This window comes from Polypterus senegalus, chromosome 16 (genome assembly GCF_016835505.1).
Source record: "Polypterus senegalus isolate Bchr_013 chromosome 16, ASM1683550v1, whole genome shotgun sequence".
In the NCBI taxonomy this organism is placed as follows: Eukaryota; Metazoa; Chordata; class Cladistia; order Polypteriformes; family Polypteridae; genus Polypterus; species Polypterus senegalus.
Genome location: NC_053169.1, coordinates 73,212,923 through 73,237,890, shown reverse-complemented (window position 1 = coordinate 73,237,890; position 24,968 = coordinate 73,212,923). Strand labels below are relative to the sequence as shown.

Here is a 24,968-nt window from a genome sequence, read left to right as displayed (position 1 = left end):
ATACTGAAAATTTTACATGCATAGTTTTTCTCCCCATACTGTGCCAGTATTGAAAAAAGGTATATAGTTAATAGGAAGTCCTTATTTTTTTCAAAAAATAATGTGACTTTGATTATTTATTATTATTTATTAGATAGATAGATACTTGCATGATATTATTTGAATAGGAGTATAAATACTATGTTAAATTTACAAATGACAACAAGCTAGGTAAATTATTTGACAAATAATCTAGAATCTGTAAAATTATTACACAATCTGTTCTTGTCAAAATTTGTCTGTTCTGATTAAAATAGTGGTCATTAGGAAAGCATAATCTAAAAAACAATTGTAGTAATAAACTTATTTTGATAGCTCTGAGTAGTTAATTTTATCCAGGAAAGTGTAAAAGATTATTAGTAGATTAAAACAAAAATGTTACCATTAAAATTAAGTTTCTTTCTTGTCCTAACCTAGGAAAAGTACAGTTTAAAATTTGAATTATATATATCCTTGTAATGTTTTTAAGGTTGCAATTTAAGATTGCAATAAGTATTTTATATATATTCTTCCACTGTTAAGTGGTAGAATGTTTTTGGGGTTGTGTAAAGAAATGGCTTTGTGCAAAAAATGTTATCCTACTTAAATTTCACGTGGAAGGTATTAAATGTGGTCTGTTTTATCAAGGACTAGAGAGTTGATTATTTGATCAACAATATTCTAATTTTAGCTAAGAACTCTATTCAGATCTGTAGATTTCTAAAATCCCATTCAATCATATTTTAAGAATAATTACCTGTCTTTTAACTTCTTAAAATTTCTGAAATCTAATCGTGCCCTTAAATTATCCTGTTAATTTGAAGTTTTTAATTTAAATTAAATGAATACTCCACCCAAAATATGATTTACCAGTAGTTTTTTTTTTTTTTAAATATTTTACTTGCCCTTTGTAATGCTGGATGAGAAAAAAATTTTACTCGTGTATTCATGCTGAATGGAGAGAAAGGTCATTGCATAGCAAACAATTTTTTTTAAATGCTACTTACCCCATGTAGTTTGTAGTGGTGGCTGAGAAATATAATCAATGCTGGACAGTGCCAAAAGGATATGAAAAACATCCATGAGAAAAAAAGGAAGAAAAAAAACATCTCCCATAACTCCTGTTGTGTAATCCACATGTCTGGTATACATTTGTATGGTTAAAATGTAGTTTCAGCATTGTTGAGAATGATGTCTTGTGTGTTTATATTCAATGTGGCATTCTTCAGGAAGTAAATATTAATCTTAGCAAAACATACACAGATTTTGTGTTATGTCCATACACACGAATACTGTATATTTGGAATATGAGACATGAATTACGTGAACATATTTTTTTCTTTTTCTCCGTGGATGTTTTTCACAATCTTTGGCACTGTGCAGCATTGATCATTTATTGGTGCCATTGAGTTTTAAATTTTCAATATTTAAATTCTTCACGAAAGCATGAGATTAAAATTTTTTCTCAGCCCCCACTACAGACTAAATAGTAAGTAGTAATTATAATAATGTAATAATATATAATATAGAAATAATAGTAAGTAGCATTTAAAAAATCTGTGTGTAGTATTCCTTTAAATATGTTCCCATTAATATCATTAATAAGCAACAGTTAATGTCCTATTAAAAAGAGCAACCCAGAGGTACTACAATATAAGACTTTTACAAATGGATTTTTAAAGGATGCAAAATATTGTCTACTTATTATCGAAAAAATCCCAGAAAATATCGAGTTATTTCTTTTTTTTTTTTTTGTCAATTTCACACAACCTTTTCTTAAAATTACTCGGATGTTAATTGTTTATATATTTTATGTTTGAGATATTGTTCTCATCTGAGATGTTTGTGTTTCCAGTATTCTTAAGTTTCTTAAATGGCTAACTAGATTTTGTTTTTTTTTCTTCTTGTAAGCAAAATCTTGCGGAATCCAACTGTGGTTCATGTAGTGAACAGAACAGTAGCTACTGCCTTTTCAGGTTCCTCGAAGTTTTTAAAAGGGTTAATTTCTTTATTTTACCAAGCAAATAAATGATTTGACGTCAACTTCGCACACAAAGAAGATTAACATTTGATTCCTTTAAAAAAAATACTTTGTATATTCAGAAATGTGCAATTTTTGTTATGTCTCACCAATTAATATTTTGCCTTTCAATCAAAGAGCTCTGGAACGGGTGCTTTATCACAGGTTGAACAGCTATTTTAGAGTTGCATGTCAATCCAACAGCACTTCTTTGGACTGTGGTAGAACTGAAATTTCAGAAAATCTGGATTTTTAAGATGAAAAAAATTGCTTTCTTTGTAAATTTAGGTGTTCATCAGTTATTGTGTATAATTTGATTCAGTCTTAAAATGGTTTGTTGTTTTGTAGGGCACCTTGTTGATTTATAAACTACATAATAAAAATCTTTTGTTAAAGCTGCTTTGTTTGTTCTGTGTAGTTCCCAAGTTAAAATACCTTATTAATAAAACTGTGTGAAGTAAAACATTTTAGTCAGTTCTTGTGTTTTTTAGATACGCAAGATTAGTTTACTTGCAAGGTAGGTAATGTTTGTGTTTACTGTGTCCGTTTTATAGACTTTGAGTCATTGTTTAAGCCAAAACCACATTTGTTTGAAGTGTAATTTTGTACCTAGTTACAGAACCATACTACCTATAAAGGAAGTGCATTAGAAAATCTCAAGACTTTATCTGTTGAGGTTATAGATTTGTTGGTGGTATTTAGGAACATTGTCTGATGCATGATCCAGTGCTGCCAAGCTTTAACTGTCAGACAGATATCATGTCATTTTCCTCTACATTTTTCCAGTACACAGTGATTTTGAAATGTCCATGTCCTTTGGCTACATTACACTCTGAAATACTGGATCATTATCCTGCCAACATTGTGCTTGATGGTTCATATGAGGTCCTTGTGTTGATATATTGCATTTGTTGTTGTTTTTTTGTTTTTCTTAAAAACTATACATGCCTCTGTGCATAACTACCATGTTTGTCTACTTTTTGTCTTTGCAGTTTGTTCATAAGCAAGTTATGGAGGCCTGAGTAATGTTACCATGTTCCATTTTGAATAAAGTGGCTTTCTTCTGTCTGCCCTCCCTATAACATCAAAGTTGTTCTCCTAGTACACGGCTGTCGAACTCCAGTCCTGAAGGGCCACAGTGGTTGCAGGTTTTCATTCCAACCATATTCTTCATTAGCGACCAGTTCTTGCTGCTAATTATCTTATTTTTCATTAGTTTTAATTAACACTGACACAGGCCCCTTATTTGTCTCTTTCTTTAATTAGCAGCCAAACAATGAGACACAAAACAAGCCGCCACATGACCAGCTCACCTGTGCCCATCACACAATATTTAGAAGTAAAGAAAGGTGAAGGTCTCTGTAAAGTTGATCTCTCAGGTCATCAAAACATTTTGATGGTGGAAAAAACATAAAAATCAACAGTTTTGGAAATGTCTGCTGTGGCAGAATGAGAGCAGCAACTAGCCATGGAATTAAATAACGGGTTTAATTAAAAGCAAAAATCAGTTTCTCATTAAGAGATTGGTTGGAGTGAAATTGGTTGGAGTTTGATGTTCCAATTTAGCTGGCCATCTGTTGGCTCATTTCACAGCTCATTTCTGGTTGGCTGTCAGTTAATGAAAAAAGAATCAATTCAGAGGACTGAATCCTTAAAAACGGCTATTAAAATGAAAGGAAAATAAGGTAATTAGCAGTGAAAACCTGTCACTAATTTGGAAAAGGGTTAGAATGAAAAAACATCCACTGTGGCCCGTCAGGCCTGGAGTTTAATGCCCCGTCCTAGCAGAAGAATATGGTAGTTCATGACAACATTAGAACTACATTTTCCATATTCTCAAGGGCTTGTAGATCTCTGGATACGGGTTTTTGAATTTCTCCACACTTTCAAACAGTATTATTTGGTCTGATCATTGAGTACATTTCATAGAATGCTCACTCATTGGGCATGTTTATACTTCATACTCAGAACATGTTACATGCATTCCCAGCATTCATTTGACGTGTCCTCCGAGAATGTCCGTGATAAATTAACGCAATGTGTGTGGGAGTTTCTGTACCAGCAAAAAATCTTGTAGGGGGATTCCGGTGTGTTCAAGTTGGAGCATGATGCCAGAGTCTTTGTTTACTATCAACACGTGACAGCAAGCCGCTTTGCATATCCTACAGGATCAATGCAAGTGATTTGATGTTTGATAAATGGTTTCATGTGGTGAAGCAAATCATCAAACTTAAATGCTGACAATACACATGTTTTCATGGTGCTTGTCTTCATCTATTTCTCACATAGGCAATAAAAGTGTCGCATATTCCCCATCGTATTGATGCAATACATGTAAATCATTCCATTAGAATCTATGGAAGCATAGTTGGGACGCAGAGAAAACAAAAGGTCTATTTAATGATTAAAGTGGAAATTTTGACTTTATTCTTAGAGTTTGCACTTTAATCTCGTATTTTATTTTGTCACTAAAGTAGAGCGCCGTAAATGTCCCCTTAAAACTGACCCTGTTGTAAATCGCTATGTGGTTCTGGGGCTTCCTGCTGCATTGACAGCAGCAGCAGACGGCGATTACCACACAGAATACATTAAGTTTATGATATTCCAGCTCTCTGCACATTTAGAATCCTTAGATTTATACTTGATATCACTTTCATGATAAAATGTGTTAAAGCATGTATGGTACGTTTTACAGAGAAATTAACTTTATTTAAATAATTATTACTAGCCAACCCGCGGAATAGCATACGCCACATAATCAGGCCGCTTTTTAAATGATTTTTAAGCACAAAGGAAAAAATAAACATTTGAAAAATCCGTAATTTAATAAACCACCAAGAAAAGTAACATTGCAACAATGCACGATACGAACCAACATACAATTGTCCGTGACTGAAAACCGGAGGAGCGCCGCGCTTTCTCCTTCCAAAGCGAAGGACGGGTTTGAACGGCGCTCGCTCAGTACACACTGCCTGCTTATGTGCCCGCCCCCAACTCCCTACCTGAGTCGCTTTTGTCTGTGTACAGTCCACACGCACCTGTGAGTCACGTTGACTGTTAATTTTCCAAACACCGCCTCCGTCGGTTTCCACGTTGAATTTTCATTGTTCTTTGCGGTTCCGGCTGCTTTTTTTATATATAATCCACCAAGTCACACAAACATGGGGTTAGACACACATTGATCCATTCAGTGTAGCGCGCGTGCAGTACCGGACATACAAGTGCATCACAGACCTGTTAATGCTCAATCTCACGTGGCTGAAAGCCACTTGTCCCTCTAAGAATTTGGACGCCGGACGCTGTTGGGTCGTGTAACTATTTGGCAGGCGGAAGTCTCGTTCGTTTTCGGAAATAACCAGCTAAATCGCTCCACCAACTAAGAACTGCCATGCACCACCACCCACAGAATCGAGAAAGAGCTATCAATCTGTCAATCCTCTCCGTGTTCGGGTTGGGTGAGGTTTCCTGTGTTGAGTCAAATGAAGTGAAAGGCTTCACACCTGGTGGTGCCCTTCCGTCAGTTCCTTTAACTTTCAGCTTTGTAACCATACTCCCCCCTGAACCCAAAGACTTTGGTTACCCGGTTGGCTGCCCTGTTGCGGGGCCAGCATTGGTGAAGCAGGTGAGACGGTAATGAAACAGAGGCACAGGGCTTATTGGTTTTTAAAGACTGCTTCCTTCATTGGGTTATAACCAATGCACGGAACGAACCAACACACAATCGTCCGTGTGGCGCGGAGGGTGGAACGGGAGGAGAGGAGAAGGACATCCACTCCGCTCCCTCCGTCATGCTAGTCTGCTGATTTCTCGTTCAGTATGCACGGCCTGCTCATGTGGCCACCTTCAACTGGTCACTCGAGTCGTTGTCATCTTTGTACAGTTCAGATGCACCTGTGACGACTTTTCATTGCTCTGTGCGGTTTTGGCTGCCTTTCTATATATAATCCACCAAGACACCCGACCACGGTAGTAGCGAGGTGGGAGGGGGGTGTGTACAAAGTGCAGGAGCATCTAAGAAGACGCATGTTTGTCGCGGATGCGAATTGCTGTATGTAGCGTGTAAAACAGTTTGCTATGGTCAAGCGCTCGTGCGTCATAACTGAAAACTCGTTTTTTAAAGACTGCTTACTTCATTGTGTTCTAACCTCAGTTGTAAAGGAATGTTTTAAGGATCCCATGGGATACCCTCGCAAACCGTTTTACACGCTGCATATGGCGATTCACCTCCGCGAGAAACATGCCTCTATGAACAGTCAGCGTGGGTCGGAGCTGCATGTTGCCTCTACGACAGACGAATATAAATGATGCCATTTTTTCTGTGTCGTTGCGTCTGAGTTGGTGGGCGTGGCTCTGCGAGTTGTCGTTGTATCCAATGGTCTTGGAGTTGGTGGGCGTGGCTCCTTCCTGTGTGCTCCCTAGGTGTCTCACTTGTCGGCGGCTTAGTGAATCCACGTCCCTTCCGGCGTGCTTTCCATGGTCGTCTTGCCTTAGGAATTATATATATAGATTCTTAATAGATACGTGTAGGGGCAGCACGGTGGTGGAGCGGTAGTCCTGGTGCGTCACAGTAGGGAGTCGCATCCCTGGTGTTCCCTGCCTGGAGTCTTCATGTTTTCCTGGTGAGTTTCCCCAGTGTGCCCTGGTTTCTTCCCAAGGACATGCAAATTTGGGGATTTGATGATGCTAAAATGACCCTAGTGTATATGTGCTTGTATTCACCTTGCGATGAGCTGATGCCCCATCCAGGGATGTTTTGCCTGATGCTTGCTGAAATGGTGCATCCCTGGATTGATGGATGTAATTATTAAACATCCATCCTTTTCAGAGATATTGTGGCAAGGTGTCCTGGTAATTTAATTGATATTTCTTGCAATTCACAGCACAGCAATGCCATTTTTTTTTTCACCTATCTAATATCTTGCACTGCCACCTGGTAGAATTCATCAGATTTACATAAAGCACATGTGCATGTATAAACAGTACACTGCTTGCATAGTAGCAGTATACATGTTGTGTGATGTATCAAACTGCCCTTAGAAGGATTTACAACTATGATATTCCTTTTTTTTTTTCGCTATTAATTCTCAGTGATGTAGGGCCCTATGGAATCCATTTTATTTTTTCACAAATTCTATTTTGTTAATTTTTTTTTTTTTTTCGGTTTTCACCGTTTTGTTTTTCCTTGATTTAGAGTTTTTTTTTATACTGTAAATAGCAACAGCTACAGCAAAACAAACAATAATAATATGGCCCTTTTACATTATTTTAATGAAATGGTCCACTAGCATAATTGAACATTATTTTGCAGTTCCATCCATCAGGTAGGAGCCCAGATCCTCCATGATGCTGTATGCTGAGACTGCAGTAGGACAGTGAGTGCCCTCCAGAATTGTAAGAGCTGTTACTAGTTTGATTCATCCTTCTGAGATGAAGGTTAATTCCATTTTTAGGGTCTAGGATATTTGTTACAGCCTGAGCTGATATGTTCTCAGCCAAAAATAACTTTTTGTAGAGGTAAATATGGACCCTACTGATTTGAACCAGGTATTTCACATGGTGTTTCCTGCCAACTGTGGTTCCTGGCAGACTTCTTGAAGAAGGTAGATTTTACCAACATCACTAGTGATGCAGCCTCATTAAAGTATTTAATAGTGCTGCCAGGTCTCACCCACCAAACTGATGACATGACACAAGCAGGTTGATTGTACTCTGTTAGGCATAACCCCTTTTAAAACTTTCTTGGTATGCTTTTAGACAGTATGATGCATTGTCTGTAACCACTGCTAAAATTTCATTAAAATTCAGCTGGTGGTTGTGATGGGACTGAAGTACTGCCTGTGTAAAGGTAGAAATTTTGCAGCTGTCCATAAAGATATCTGCCAAAAAGTACTGGTCTTAAGTACCTGTAATTGTAATTATGTAAATTATTTCTTTTGATTCTTAAACCTTCAATGTTTACAGATTGAAGACGTGCATCATTAGATCTGTAGCTTCATCCACTGCATATTTTAAATTAATTACAAAGCAAAAGCTAACTAATTTTCAAGACACTAAATCCGGGAATTAAACAGAAAAAAAGAGGCCCACTTTTAAGGGCTCATTGCATCTGAGGAGAAGTCTGCTCTTCTGCCCAGGTTTGTAGGTTCAGAGTTTATAATGAAAGAATCAAATGTGTACCTTGCTTGCCTCGTCACCATGAGGCAAAACATTTATTATATCCAGAAACGTTGTCGTTAATTTTTAACAGGGAGCCCATTAACATCCAGTGCCGTTCACAAATAACATTTTCTATGGGAAAGACTGTTAAGACTGGTTAATATCATTTCACGTGCAATTGGAACTGCTTGCATAAAAGAATTGCCATGCAGCCAAATATGTACTCGCCTATCACTATGTTGAGAATTATGTAGTCTAGGCTATTGGTGGTTTCATCAACTACAACATAAATTTTATTACAACAAATCTTTCAAAGAATGGAGTCCATATGTTTTTCAAAGAGTTTGACGAAGGCTGCTTCTGTCATTTTCAGGCAGTGTGGCTCCTTGTTTACAATGCTTAATAAAGGATGCATCTTTGTCATTTTTTCGAGTGGTACGTCTTCAAGAACAGTCACAGAGTTGTTGTGAAGCCACTCCTTCGTTATTTTAGCTGTGTCCTTAGGGTCATTGTCTTGTTGGAAGGTAAATGTTCGGCCCAGTCTGAGGTCCTTAGCGCTCTGGAGAAGGTTTTTGTCCAGGATATCCCTATACTTGGCCGCATTCATCTTTCCCTCGAATGCAACCAGTCGTCCTGTCCCTGCAGCTGAAAAACACCCCCACAGCATGATGCTGCCACCGCCATGCTTCACTGTGGGGACTGTATTGGACAAGTGATGAGCAGTGTTCTTGAATGGCCCAGCCAGAGCCCTGACTTAAACCCAATTGAGCATCTCTGGAGAGACCTAAAAATGGCTGTCCACCAACGTTTACCATCCAACCTGACAGAACTGGAGAGGATCTGCAAGGAGGAATGGCAGAGGATCCCCAAATCCAGGTGTGAAAAACTTATTGCGTCTTTCCCAAGAAGACTCATGGCTGTATTAGCTCAAAAGGGTGCTTCTACTAAATACTGAGCAAAGGGTCTGAATACTTAGGACCATGTGATATTTCAGTTTTTCTTTTTAATAAATCTGCAACAATTTCAAAAATTCTTTTTTTGTCTGTCAATATGGGGTGCTGTGTGTACATTAATGAGGGAAAAAATAATTTAAATGATTTTAGTAAATGGCTGCAATATAACAGAGTGAAAACTTGAAGGGGGTCTGAATATTTTCCGTACCCACTGTATCTCGAGAATAGTTTTCCAAAAACCTGCGATTGGGTGTCTCATTGGTCAAGCAAACTCACTTAGAAATGGTCCAATGTTTAACACAAAGTCAGTTTGTGCTACTGTGTACCAGCAGTTGAATTATGTGTACCTGTGTTGCACACCACATTCACAGTGCCTATTTTGCAACAACCTGTATACTTTGTTACCAACATATGGCCGGTTCCAAATGGAGCCATAAGTCGACACATGATTGTAATTGAAATGGGATGGGTATACTTTTTTTTTTTTTCTTTTCTCATCACTATATATGTGTGCATGTAGCACAACTTAGCAGGTATTTGCCCGTGCTTGGCTTTTTTGCAGCCTTAAGCAGCTCTGATTAGAATGCATACAGTGTAAGTGGCTATGAAATTGCTGGTGTTAACCTAAAGACCACGAGTTGTTACATTTTCCAGTTTTCTACCAGTTATTTTGTGGCCAGTGTAATGGACGAATCTTTGGTTGCCTGCACTAATCTGTACCAGAAAGTGGTTAGGTAACATGCAGAAAAGTAACAAACACTTGCAAATGCTTTAAAATATTTTACTACAACGCATTTTTAATTTATATATTATTTTAAGAATATTAATCTACTGCAGACACTTCTGTTTGTCATGCACTGTAACAGGGTACAGCATAAACATAATATTTTCTAAACATTTTCGTTTAAAACCTCCCACTCAAAGTTTCTTTTTAACCTGTATCATGAAAGGTTTGATCTGATGGCCTGTGTGAAGTTTTCAACGTTTCATCTAAAATAAAAGGTGTAAGTATCAGTTTCATTGTAAAATAGTGCAACTTATTTCTCCCAATGATAAAACAGTCTTTTCATAGTAATTTGATCTAATCTGACTGAAGTATTAACTGGGGCACTGCAAAATTGTATTTACAAACTTGTAACACAGTGCTTTTTTACCTGTTGATCTATATAAGGATGTGTGTTATGGTATAAAAGATATAAATTTGGTAATTTATGTAACTTGAAGCTTATCCATGAACATTAAATACAAAATAACAATGTCGTATACTTTCACTGCTGAGTTAATCCCATCTCTTCTGGCTATTACAGGTGCATCTTAATTAATTAGAATATGTTCGAAAAGTTAATTTATTTCAGTAATTTTAAATCAAAAAGTGAAACTCATAGGTTCATTACACACAGAGTGATATATTTCAAGCGTTTATTTCTTTTCATTTTGCTGATTATGGCTTACAGGTAATAACTCAAAATTCAGTATCTCAGGAAATTTAGAATATTACATAAGACCAATAAAAAATAACATTTTTAATACAGAAATGTTGGCCTACTGAAAAGTATGTGCATGAATGCACTCAATACTTGGTCGGGGCTCCTTTTGCATGAATTACTGCATCCATCCGGCGTGGCATGGAGACGACCTGCCTGTGGCACTGCTGAGGTTTTATGGAATCCCAAGGTGCTTTGATAGCGACCTTCAGCTCTTCTGCATTGTTGGGTCTAGTGTCTCATCTTCCTCTTGACAATACGCTATAGATTCTATGTGGGGTTTGGGTCAGGTGAGTTTGCTGGCCAATCAAGCACACCGATACTATGGTCAGTAAACCAGGTGTTGGTACTTTTGGCAGTGTGGGCAGGTGCCAAGTCTTGCTGGAAAATGAAATCCACATCTCCATAAAGGTTGTCAGCAGAGGGAATAATGAAGTGCTGTAAAATTTCCTGGTAGACGGCCGCAATGACTTTTGACTTGTTAAAACACAGTGGACTAACACCAGCAGATGACATGGCTCCCCAAATGACTGTGGAAACTTCACACTGGACCTCAAGCAACTTGGATTCTGTGCCTCTCCACACTTCCTCCAGACTCTAGAACCTTGATTTCCAAATGAAATGCAAAATTCTCTTTCATCTGAAAAGAGAACTTTGGACCACTGAACAACAGTCCAGTTCACTTTCTCCTTAGCCCAGGTAAGACGCTTCTGAAGTTCTCTGGTTCAGGAGTGGCTTGACATAAGGAATATGACAGTTGTAGCCCTTCTGAAACTTCCCCAAATTATGAAATGGGCTATGTTTTACAATCCTCTCATGGCTGTGGTTATCCCTGTAGCTTGTGCACCTTTTTCTGCCACATTTTTTCCTTCCACTCAATTTCCATTAATGTGCTTGGATACAGCACTCTGTGAACAGCCAGCATCTTTAGCAATAACCTTTTGTGGCTTGCTCTCCTTGTGGAGGGTGTGAATGACTGTATTCTGGACAACTGTGAAGTCGGTAGTCTTCCCCATGATTGTGTGGCCTACTGAACCAGACTGAGACACCATTTAAAGGCTCAGGACACCTTTGCAGGTGTTTTGGGTTAATTAGCTGAGTGGAGTGTGACACCATGAGTCTATAATATTGGATTTTTTCACAGTATTCTAATTTTCTGAGATACTGAATTTTTGGTTTTCATTAGCTGTAAGCAATAATTGGCAAAATGAAAAGAAATAAACACTTGAATTATATCACTCTGTGTGAAATGAATCTATATAATGCGAGTTTCACATTTTGAATTGAATACTGAAATAAATTAACTTTTCTATGATATTCTAACGTATTGATATGCACCCCTATATCCATCCAGAAGTATAAAGAGAGATGATGTCCCTCTGTTCCATCATTATACAATATTTTTTCTCTCTTACCAATGTTTATGAATAGATACAACTTTATAGTAGAATCATATGAAAAACATGCTTTTCACTTGTTTTTTTTTTTTCCTTAAGCTTAACCAAGCATTATTAGCGCCCTCATTTGAAAGGGAGTAGAGGAATTATAGTACAGTACAGTAATTCCTCCTCGTTCGCCGGGGTTGCGTTCCAGACCCCCCCCACGATAGGTGAAAATCCGCGAAGTAGAAACCTTATGTTTGTATGGTTATTTTTATATATTTTAAGCCCTTATAAACTCTCACACTGTTTATAAATATTCCCAGCACAGTTATACACCATAATCCCTTTGTATTCTCTTAGATATTAGGTAAGATTCATTGAAATTATGTATATAAACACACTTTATATACAGTAAAACTTAAATATTATTTTAAAGATATCAAAGATATCGAGTGTCTCCGATATCACATATGTTACAGCCATTACGATAGACAGGCCACCGGCGATAAATACGTACAATGCAAGAAAAATAGTATACAGTAAATGTGTGTACAGTGACACTAAACGTACGTACATGTACTAAGTACTATAAGTAGAAAAGTGGATTGCAGGTGCTCATCAGTGAGGCGACTCCTGTGTGCTGTTTTGTTAGTCTTTATCACTGAGAAGAGCTTCTCACACAGATATGTGCTACCAAACATGCACAAGGTTCGAGCCGCATGTAGACGGACTTTTTTTTGTTCTTCAAAGTCACCAAAGTGCCGCAAACTCAGTGCGCAGTGCGCTCAGTTTATCAGCAAAGTGCGTATTTGGGAACACCGTAGTGACGACTTGGTTTAACATTACTTGGCAACAGGGAAAGTGGGGCAAGGTGCACTGGTGCATTTGTGTCTCCCATAAAAGCAGCTTCACTTGAAATCACTTTGTGATTGTGCACGGGTTAAAACGTCCGCTGAAGTGTCAGATTCTTATTTAATTATGCTGCTTTCTGTATCTTCTGCATTGCATTCAGGTTACCCTGATGTTTTGTCTCATAGTGCCGTCTTAGATTAAATTCTGTAATTACAGCCACATTAGCTCCACAAATGAGACACACGGGTTCAGTAAACATATACTCAGCCTCCCATCGGTTTTTAAAGGCTCTATTTTCAGAATCAACTTTTCTCTTCAGCATCGTGTGAGCTAGCTTTGCAATAACTTGCAGCATCATAAGCTAGACTTGATTAACGCGGTAAGTGTTCGGCAAGGCAGCTGAAGCGCTGCATTATGGGATCTGTAGTTTATTGTGTTACCAGCGCTTCATATACCCGGCTTTAATAACAATAATACAGTATATAAAATGATCTCTGGGCGGATATAATTACGCCGGGCGGATGTGGCCCGCGCCCTTGAGTTTGACACATATGGACTAAATAGAACTTGAAAAGATATATTTTTTCAAATGTGATCGCGCAATTCAGATAGAGTTGACGCAAGACTACAGCCTGCATGCCTCAATAAGTCATCCTCCCTCTCTTACTTTTTACCGCTCATCTAATGAATACACTGAGTATGGCTTTACCAAAACAATCATTGATGGCGAATAAAGTATCCATTATTCGAGTATGTAGATCGGGATATATACATATATATATATATATATATATACCAGCGCGATCGCGGAGAAGTAGTGTGTTAAAAAGCTAGAAAAGAAAAGGGAACATTTTAAAAATAACGTAACATGACTGTCAATATACAGTATTTGTTTTGTGAGTGTTACTGAGTGTTGCTGTCATCAAGGATTTGATTATCATTATTTCTTTCAATCAGGTTCGTATTTGTAGGATGTGTTGTGTTCAAGTTACATTCCGTGTTTGTCAATCGTTGTAAAGATGACAGGTTTCATTCATCGATTCGTTTCTTACTGCATCAATAAACAGCTCGTCTTCTTCTTTATCTGAGACCTGACACACTGCATGCACGGGTTTTTTTTACACTGTCTTCTTTTAGCGGGACATTGACTTTTTCCAACGTGTGCTTTGTTTCCGCAGTAGCTGGATTTATGAATATGCTTGTATGTATCAAACGCTTCATATTTTTTGCTGCCTTTTCAATTGTGTAATTCGGTTTTGTTCAGCACTCTTTGGAACTGTTGCTTTTTATCTGTGCACTGCGTCAGTTCACGTGAGCCACTCGGTGTACATGCATCGAAGGTTCCCAGCTGTGCTGGTGCCATCTCGTGCTATGTCCATGGCTGTATTTAATGTTACCTTAGTCCTGGCACTTAAAACTTTCTCTCGCAGTTTCGCTGAGTTTGTGTCAAACACCTCCCTGACCATCTCATCTTCCTCTCCATAAGCACAGTCCTTCACCCGAGAGTTTAAACATTCATAAACATCAAAGTGTCCACTATTGAAATCGTCACCTGTGAATCTAAGATGTTTAAGAGGCATTGGCGGTTGTCGAAAGGTGTAAAATATTTGGCCATTTCGGTACTCTTGAAAGCAACAACTGAACAATTCAGGGGCAGCCATCAACTCACATTCAGAACAATAGGTGAAGGGCTTAAGCATTTCACTCTTCTAGTGCTCCTGTGTAGTCTAATTATCTCCTGTACCGTCATCAGTCCACACCTTGAATCTGTCCCAGTCATTCAATACATAAGACAGAATGTTCCACCGGATATCAAGAGTGAGCCTGATATGGCCGTGCAATATGTAACAAAGAGAATGGAAAAGGTAGGTGGTACAGTATCTCCGGGTATGGAAACCACTCGGTAAGTTACAGTTCTTTGATCGATAGTGATCACCTCAATAGACATGGTAATGGGGGTTGGAATGATAAAGGAAATGGGTACCTGAGCAATGTAAAGTAAGTGTAAAATACCTATACACCAACTATAATTGTAATAAACAAACAATAAAACAGCCGAGAAGCCGTGGATTAAACAAAAAGGCTGTAGTTATCAGTAGGGAGACGTGAATCCCGTGGCGAAGCAAGGAAGGGAATGTAGAGACCGGAGTGACGGACGGTCTTATATAGGCAGGCAGCGAACAATGTGGGAGGCGTTGGGATGGGGGACCCAACGCCACCTCACACGGTGACCGAGGCGCAGGCTATGGACATATATATGTACGTAAGTAGGATTCAGTTAGCGTTGGGAACCCGTGTACCAAATTTCTTGAAGATGGGCCCATAAGTAACAAAGACCATTGAAAAGTTCAATATGGTGGCCGACAGTGGCATCATACCACCGAAATAAGTACGTACATTGGTTTCGGTTAGTGCAGGGAAGCCGCCTACCAAATTTCGAGAAGATGGGGCCATAAATAAGAAAGTTCAACATGGCGGACATTGTTGACCATTATGACCATTACGCGTAGAATTTCGAAATGAAACCTGCTTAACTTTTGTAAGTAAGCTGTAAGGAATGAGCCTGCCAAATTTCAGACTTCTACCTACATGGGAAGTTGGAGAATTAGTGATGTTGGAAAGTTCAATATGGCGGCTGACAGTGGCGTCATACCACTGAAATAAGTACGCATACATTGGTTTCGGTTAGCTCAGGGAAGCCACCTACTAAATTTCGTGAAGATGGGGCCGTAAATAAGAAAGTTCAACATGGCGGACGTTGTTGACCGTTATGACCGTTACGTGTAGAATTTCGAAATGAAACCTGCTTAATTTTTGTAAGTAAGCTGTAAGGAATGAGACTGTCAAATTTCAGCCTTCTACCTACACGGGAAGTTGGAGAATTAGTGACGTTGGAAAGTTCAATATGGCGGCTGACAGTGGTGTCATACCAACGAAATAAGTACAGACAACGGTTTCTGTTAAAAGTTCAATATTGCGGCCGACAGCAGCATCATACCACAGAAATAAGTACCAAATTTCAGCCTTCTACCTACACGGGAAGTTGGAGAATTAGTGACGTTGGAAAGTTCAATATGGAGGCTGACGGTGGCGTCATACCACCGAAATAAATATGTACATTGGTTTTGGCTAGCGCAGGGAAGCCGCCTACCAAATTTCGTGAAGATGGGGCCATGAATAAGAAAGTTCAATATGGCGGACGTTGTTGACCGTTATGACCATTACGCGTAGAATTTCGAAATGAAACCTGCTTAACTTTTGTAAGTAAGCTGTAAGGAATGGGCCTGCCAAATTTCAGCCTTCTACCTACACGGGAAGTTGGAGAATTAGTGACGTTTGGAAAATTCAATATGGCGGCCGACAGTGGCGTCATACCACCGAAATAAGTACGTACATCGGTTTTGGTTCGCGCAGGGAAGCCACCTACCAAATTTCGTGAAGATGGGGTCAGCCGTCTACCTACACGGGAAGTTTGAAAATTGGTGACGTTGGAAAGTTCAATATGGCGGCCGACAGTGGCGTCATACCATCGAAATAAGTAAGTACATTGGTTTGGTTCGCGCAGGGAAGCCGCCTACCAAATTTCGTGAGGATGGTTCCATAAATAAGGAAGTTCAACATGGCGGATGTTGTCGACCGTTATTGACCGTTATGACCATTACGTGTAGAATTTGAAATGAAACCTGCTTAACTTTTGTAAGTAAGCTGTAAGGAATAAGCCTGCCAAATTTCAGCTTTCTACCTACATGGGAAGTTGGAGAATTAGTGATGAGTGAGTGAGTGAGTGAGGGCTTTGCCTTTTAGTAGTATAGATATAGATATATATATATATATATATATATATATATATATATATATATATATATATATATATATATATATATATATATATATATATATATATATATATATATATATATATATATATATAATAGAGAGAGAATATGTGATGCTTGTTTTGCCTATGTGAGAAATGGATGGAAAAAAGCAGTAAGTGAGTACATTTCACATATCGACATTTAAGTTTGATGCTTTGCTTCATTGCATCGAACCATTCGTCAAACATTGAAGCACGCAGGTTTCCTGTTGGAGCAGCATTGCACCTTGCCTTCACATGTTGGTAGTAAACAATAATGCTGACATCGCATACCAAAACTTGAATATACACACCACCCATATTTTTACTACAACACAAATGGTTCGTGTTAATTTCTTATGACATGCTTAAAAGATGTGTGAAAAAAATGCTGAGAATGTGTGGCAGCCATGATGCATGCGCGTGCATGTTCTGAATGTGAAGAAATGCTGTAATCCATTGAGACAGCAGAATTGTTATCCCAATTTAGTTGAGGGGAAAAATTGAAATGCAGCAGTCACTACATGGCACTTTCACCAATGCTCATATTTTAAACTTAAACTTGTGAGCTCTGACGAAATATTATTTGAAATTACAATTAGTTACATTTCTTTTGTTTTTCCAATTGAAACACTGGTGTGCTCCTGGTCACACAGTGCCAGTAGTGGGATTTGAACCCACAACTTTAGGTCCTGCATCCAAACCCTTAACCATTACACCACACTGCCTGCCAATAATATTAGAAATTAGTAAAAAAAATATATTCTATAAGAGTTACTTATTTAGTTGGTACTTATGCATTTGATTTACCAATTGCTCAATAACTGACGCCCATTGTCTTATGACATTTTGTAACGTAGCTAGTGTTTGCATAAAACAGGCCAAATTAAATCTTGGGTTGTACAGCTTCACTCTCAACACATGTTGGCACCATAAAGCCTCCTCACTGAAAACTCATGGTACTTGTTGCATCTGTTCCTGAAGTGCACTTTACTCAGTCATTCACAGTTTCCGTTTTATACTAAAATATTTACACCACCACTACACCACGTTCCAGTTTTATGGGTTCTGGTGTCTCCTGTCTTATTAGAGTTCTGTTTCCTTCAGCTGTAGTAAGAGTACTCCTGATTTGGTATAAAACTTAGAAACTGAACATTGGCTATTAAGCAGATATCACTAAGCTTCTCTCTCGTGATGGTGAAATTGAAGGTTATACTGTATTCTCTATTATGCTTGTAACAGAATGTGCATGTAAATATATTTACTGATGAAACGTATGTCACAGTTGTAGCATTACCTCACAGCAAAAGCAGACTAGTTTTAGATTATGTCTTGGTTTATCTGAATGTACTCTTAATAATTTCTTTTTCATGTACTTGATTAATGTCTGTATAGAATAATGCCAATGGAATGTTTTAGTTTTCAATTTTTACTTTTTTCTCATTTTAATTTGTTTTTGAGACCTCTAACTAGATTATGCATTTTATTTGAAAGTGATTTAAAGCAGATGGTATTGCTATTATAAGGAAATCAACTAACTAGTATCTGTTCTTTTTTTTTTTTTTTTTTGCATTATACAGTTTGTAAAATGTGGTTACGCTGGCTCCAACTTCCCAGAGCACATATTTCCAGCCTTGGTAGGAAGGCCAATCATTAGATCTACTGCCAAAGTGGGAAACATAGAAATCAAGGTAATGGCTTTTTTTAAAATGTATGATTGTTAATTGTTAATTAAATATAAGTTTAAACACTTTTAATTTATAAAGTGTTTTATTACTTAAATCTCATTGCCTATAAAATGCTGTAATTTCTACCATTACACCATACACCTTTAATTTGCAATAAATGCTAAAATCTTGATAGTTGAATTATAAAAGTCTTTTCTATAAGCAGCAATTTATCAATAGTAACAGAAAAGTTGCTTGTTGGCATTTTAAAATATAACTGAAACAGTAATTTTAACAATTAATTAATACTTGGTCTTCACAGGTCCTAATGTTTTTGTATATATTTTAGTAAAGTTACTGTGCAAAGTGTAAAAGTCTAATCTGTCTCTATTTTTATATGGAATGTTGGTAAGGGAGCTCTATTAAAGGTAGTGCTTCTTTACAATATACATATTGAATTTGTCTCTGGTTGAATCCATATTTGTTATTTTTATGTATCATTATATTAATTTTATGTTTGTTTACTCCCTGCTTTTTATGTTACTTTTGGTTTGGGCAGAATAAATATTTTTGTAATTAATCCATTACCATGTATTAACAGTGTATTCTCTAATCTTGGTAATGTACACTTAACTGTTAGGTTCCGGGTAGTCCTGAGGGGCCAAACATGATTCTTGAGTAATACGTGGTCAGGGGACAACTTGCTAAATGTTTGAAGTGAATAGCAACGAAATCCGCCACTGAAAAGGCTCTGCCTACAGAGTTTCTTCCTAAATATCCACCCCCTATATATATAGTTTTATTTTATTTATATATTATATATATATATATATATATATATATATATATATATATATATATATATATATATAAAATAAATATAATATAATATTTAATCAGTGAAGACTATCCAACATCACAAAATAAACAGTTTAGACAACATAACTAGAGAGGTTTGGTAATTTAAATTAGAGACCAAGTTCTACTAGTTAACAGCTAGTTCTAATCTGTTAATGTCTTGAAATACCTGGCAATACCAGCTGATTAGTCAATTTTGATAGATATTGTGTAATATGGTGAGCTGCTCTAGGGTAACAAATACTGCGAGATTGTTCAGGTGAAGGCTGGTGTGATGATCCTCTCGGCCATTAGTAGAGAAGTTGGTTGTCCCAAGAGCATAATTTCTTGAATACTGAAGCTGCACAAAGAATCCAAGTCCTGAAAAAAGGCTGTTCACCCATGTAAGACAAGTGCATAAAAATCGGGATGATATGGAGACAGTCTGTGGGGATTAGTTTAACATCGCTGCAGGAATTGCTTACCAATTTAGTGCTGAACAGGTCAAGAATTTGTCTCGACATACGGTCTCTAGCCGACCAAGGGAATTGGGACTAAAGGCTTCACCAATTGTTTCACCAAGCCTCTCATCCCCAAGAAGAATAAAAAAGCCAAACTAGCCTTTACTGAGGAGCATGTTATGTGGATTAAGTAGAACTGGACCAACATTCATTTCAGTGACGAAAGCAAAATTAATTTAGTTGGTTTTAGATTGAAAATATTATTTGGTGTCTGAAAAGTAGCGTTGGATATTTGGGTAGTCCATAATAATGTTTATTGAAGATTACATGTTGAGCATCCTTCATTTAATATTTGAAATTTGGAGCTAAAAAATTTAAAATAAGCTTGGTTAATAATTTGTAATATTTAATGGTAGTGTAAATATAGTGCTGCAGTGCTTAGGATTGATACCTCATAGGTCTAGAGTCAGTCTTGGATACTGTGTACATGCAGTTTGCTCATTGCCTGAAAATCTGTTTAGGGTTTTTTGTTTTTCTTTTATCTTTCTTTCTCTTCACTGTAGGCAACATAGATTAACCAAGCATACTAGGGTAACTAGAAACCCTAAATTGGCTCCGTGTTAGTAAGTGTAACTGTGTATTTATTGTCCTTTGTAATGGATTGGTTCTTCCCATGTGTCCAGTGTTGCCAGTGTAGCCACCTGTTACCTTTTAACCTAATAAATTGAATGGTAAATGGGTGATTAATAATAATAAAAACCTAACTAAGCCACAGAATAAGTAAATTACATAAATATACTGTACTGTAAATTGTATTGTAGTAACAGAATAAAATGACAAAAGAGTGTTAAAAAAAAAAAAAATGCCTTTATTCCTTCTGATCTCTTTACAATGTCTAATTTCACTTCACATGATAGCTTTCCTCTTCTTCGAAGCACTACCATCTGAAGACTCTGACTTTGGTTTAGGAGCCATGGTAAGGGCCAAAAAGTTGCCAAAAAAAGCAACACAAACAGAACATTTGTGCGGCACGCAACCAAACTAGTTTGCCAACTCCCTCACTCATACGCCGCATTACTGCATATTTTTCTGCTTCGTGCAACAGATAACCTCTGTTTAGATGTAAGAGACTCAAAATGAAGATTCTCACAGCCGGGGGTCCTCTCCTTCATGGCATTAATAAGCACTTCAAATCCACCTTAATCTCGGACTATCTATATTGCACGTTGTTTACTCCAGCTTATATTATGATGGTCCCCACTGCCCAGTTCTTGTGCCTCTTGAAGACTGCTGGCACTCTTTGCATAACATCTCGTACATGAGCACCGGGATAGCAAGAAAGAAAAGATTTCTGTTTGGGCAAGAAATATGAAGGTTTTGTACAATAGAAACGCCAATAACAAATGCATTACCCGGGGTTGCTGACATGGTGTGGGAGCAGAAAGGGCTGAAACGGTTCTGGATGGAGATGTGCTTGCCTGGGCTGATGGAGGTGATCTAGCCTTAAACCTCTCCCAACTGAAAAAGGCGGATTCCCTCGTCAACGCTCCAAAGGGGTGTGGGGTTAATTCTCACTTGACCCTGGAAGTTGCCAAATCGCAATGAGCGGCGAAAGTTTCAGCTGTCGGGGAGGACTCTTTCAGCGGGCAAGCCTTCAGTTCCCTCAGGTGCCTCCATCTGGACAGGAGTTGCTGAGTCTGGTTCTCAAGGGTCCAGAGTTCTTCAACACACTGCATATCACCATCGGCCATTGTCCACATTCACTTTCGCGTTGTATCCTAGGAAAGAGAGAATATATACATTTAAATCAGAGTTATGAAAGAATGTAAATGTTATTCTAGTGGTGAAAAAAGTCTTTAACCTTTTTTATCCTCCATAGTAAGTACTTTTTCATTTTGCTGGTGTATCCTAAAGCAGCCCTTCATTAACACTACAAATGTGTTTATTGTATATATTGTGACGCGTGAGCCACTGTCTTGTACCCCAAAACACAAAACTGAGTCTCAGTACTTTAGCAAAACCAGCTTTATTCAACTTGAAACGGGAACAGGGTTATTTATTGTACCGGGAGCTACCACTCTCCTATACACAAGCACAGCAAATGGGCATAGTTGGGGCCAGGTCAGTGGCCAAGTTATACTGTTCCCTGCATTTATAATGTCCCTTACATCACCTTTCAGTGACAGCTGTGTATAGCACAATCTTGATCGACTCATAGATGTTTCCACAGCGCTCTGATGCTGCACTGTGAACCTGTGGTTGCCTTGGCAACAGACAAGCAGTCCCCCACAGGCACACTTTGGGATCCTAAAAAGAGTTCAGAAACCTCACAATGTATATATTGTATGCATGTATTTTGCAGTATACTGTATACACTGTAGTTATGTAAGCTATATTTTATAAGTTTTCAGTCCTAACTTCATTTTACAAAATGTACGGTTTAAAATTTTCCTATCTTTGCCATAAATCTTCTTATATAACGCTGCCGTGGTTGTCCGTTTTGTCTGTCCAGGATTTTAAATCACCTGTAGCTGGCAAACTGTTTGACCTACATACATGGTACACATATACTATGCGATTTCTATTATCTGCTTTCGGGGTGATTTTTATTAGTCTTTTTATTTTATTTTAGTGTAGAATCAACTCTCAGCAGCGCACAGTAGGGTGGCCGTGCAGTGCATGCGTACATGTGCTGTTCTCATCTCTACCACCTTCACCATCGATTCCTCTGCCTCTTCATATCTTAAATCATTCTTGAGGCAGATTGAACACTTAAGTGCCAGCTTAACTGAAAAATTAAGACAAACGTACTAAGTTATTACAACACAAAAATGGACTTAATCAGTTTTAACGCGAAAAGATGCAGATGAAAGAAGAGAATTGGGCCGCTAGAGTGGAGAAAACAAGCTGCTCAGGAAGCAGCAAGTGCATCAACCTTTGAGCAAACGAATGCTAAACATACAGAGAAAATAAGTCAAGTATATTCACTGCACGTTATCATCCAGTCCGTCGTTACTTGTTAATAATCTGGAAAAGGTTGCAGAGGAAAGAAATCGAGAATTTTAATATTCTGACATTATATACTCAATATAATTTTATGACTTGCATACAGTGCCCTCCATAATGTTTGTGTCAAAGGCACATATTTCCATGGTTTACCCCCTGACCCACAGTTTAATCACGTTTGAATTGTTTGATTTATAATTTTAAAGCGCCCATTGCAGACTTTATTTGCACACATTTTAGTCTCCCCATGTAGCAATGACAATAACATGGTTCCGCAGTTTCAGGGCACCATAATGTTTGGGACAATTGGTGACACAGGTGTTTGTGATTACTGAGGTCTACATCAGACTGCCTTTTGAAGTCTGAAGTTGCTGCTGTTCTACAGGAGGATAAAAGCTGTGTCAATGAAAGTCAAAGAAACCATTATGAGTTTGAAAACCAAGGACAAGACCATTAGAGACATTGGTAATAACTTCTGTTTACCTAAATCAGCTGTCCAGAATATCATTAAGAAGAAACAACACCCTTGTGAGGTCAGTATTCGCAACGGGACTGGTTGGCCAAGGAAGACCTCCGTTGCTTATGACCGAAGAATCATTACCAAACCCCTGTCCAGCTGATTGAAAACAGTCTTCAGGTGGCAGATGTTTGTGTCAGAGACTACTGTACACAGAAGTCTTTATGATCAGAAAATACTGAGCCCACACTACAAAATGCAAACCACTAGTTAGCCATAAAAACTTGATGGCCAGATTTCACTTTGTGGCAAATTACTTAAAAGAGCCTACAGAGTTCTGGAAAAAGGTCTTGTGGGCAGATGAGATAAAAGTGAACCTGTTGCAGCATGATGGCAAGTGCGAAGTGTTGAGGTGAAAAGGAACTGCCCAAGATCCAAAGCAGACCTCCTCATCTATTAATCATTGTAATGGGGGTGTTATGGCTTGGGCATGTATGGCTGCCATGGGTACTGGCACACTTCTCTTCATTGATGATGTACTTGAATGGGACACAATGAATTTTGAGGTGTATAGAAACAGTTGCTTAAGCTCCAGTAAATGCCTCTAAACTCATTGGACTATGTTTCATCCTTCAACAAGATAATGATCCCAAACATGCTGGCTGCTCAGGCAACACTGGAGTTTTTCAAAGTTTAAAAAATTGAAAATTCTTGAATGGCCAAGCCATTCACCCAATTTAAAACCAATTGAGCAGGACTTCCATATCCTGAACAGAAAAAAATTTAAAGTGGACAGGCTCCCAAAACAAGTAAGAATTACTGAAAGTAATTGCATTAGAGGCTTAGCAGAACATCACCAGAGAAGACACTCTGCACCTGCTCATGTCTGAATTGCAGACTTTAAGCAGTCATTGCATGCAAGGGATATGTAACAAAGTACTAAAAACCTATTGTCCTTTCTGTATGGTCTGAATGAACTGTATGCAAATATCCTTAAATTAAAGTCTGTAATGTGCACTTAAATCATGTCAATTGTTTGATTTGTAATTTTTTTCTACAGCTCAGAATTAGTCCTTGGAAGCAGCTGGCCAATGCCTTGAGAGAATGACATGTAAGACTGACCTCATTGTCCAGGCTTTTTAAAGCCATTGAAGGGCTTACAGAGATGCACTACAGGTGCCTGTCATAAAATTAGAATATCATGACAAAGTTGATTTATTTCAGTAATTCCATTCAAAAAGTGAAACTTGTATATTAGATTAATTCATTACACACAGACTGATGTATTTCAAATGTTTATTTCTTTTAATTTTGATGATTATAACTGACAACTAATGAAAGTCCCAAATTCAGTATCTTGGAAAATTAGAATATTGTGAAAAGGTTCAATATTGAAGACACCTGGTGCCACACTCTAATCAGCTAATTAACTCAAAACACCTGCAAAAGCCTTTAAATGGTCTCTCAGTCTAGTTCTGTAGGCTACACAATCATAGGGAAGACTGCTGACTTGACAGTTGTCCAAAAGATGACCATTGACACCTTGCACAAGGAGGGCAAGACACAAAAGGTCATTGCTAAAGAGGCTGGCTGTTCACAGAGCTCTGTGTCCAAGCACATTAATAGAGAGGCGAAGGGAAGGACAAGATGTGGTAGAAAAAAGTGTACAAGCAATAGGGATAACCGCACCCTGGAGAGGATTGTGAAACAAAACCCATTCAAAACTGTGGGGGAGATTCACAAAGAGTGGACTGCAGCTGGAGTCAGTGCTTCAAGAACCACCACGCACAGACGTATGCAAGACATGGGTTTCAGCTGT

The 24,968-nt window shown here is 38.1% G+C and overlaps 1 protein-coding gene across 2 annotated transcripts in view; it reads left to right on the top strand.

The window, feature by feature from the left end:
• Positions 1 to 24,968, top strand: part of LOC120516717 (actin-related protein 2-B) — a 94,317-nt gene that overhangs the window by 1,264 nt on the left and 68,085 nt on the right. For both annotated transcript variants that reach the window (XM_039738594.1, XM_039738595.1), the window contains exon 2: positions 18,302 to 18,412. In XM_039738594.1, the coding sequence (XP_039594528.1) occupies positions 18,302 to 18,412 (111 nt within the window). The remainder of the gene's footprint in view (positions 1 to 18,301; positions 18,413 to 24,968) is intronic.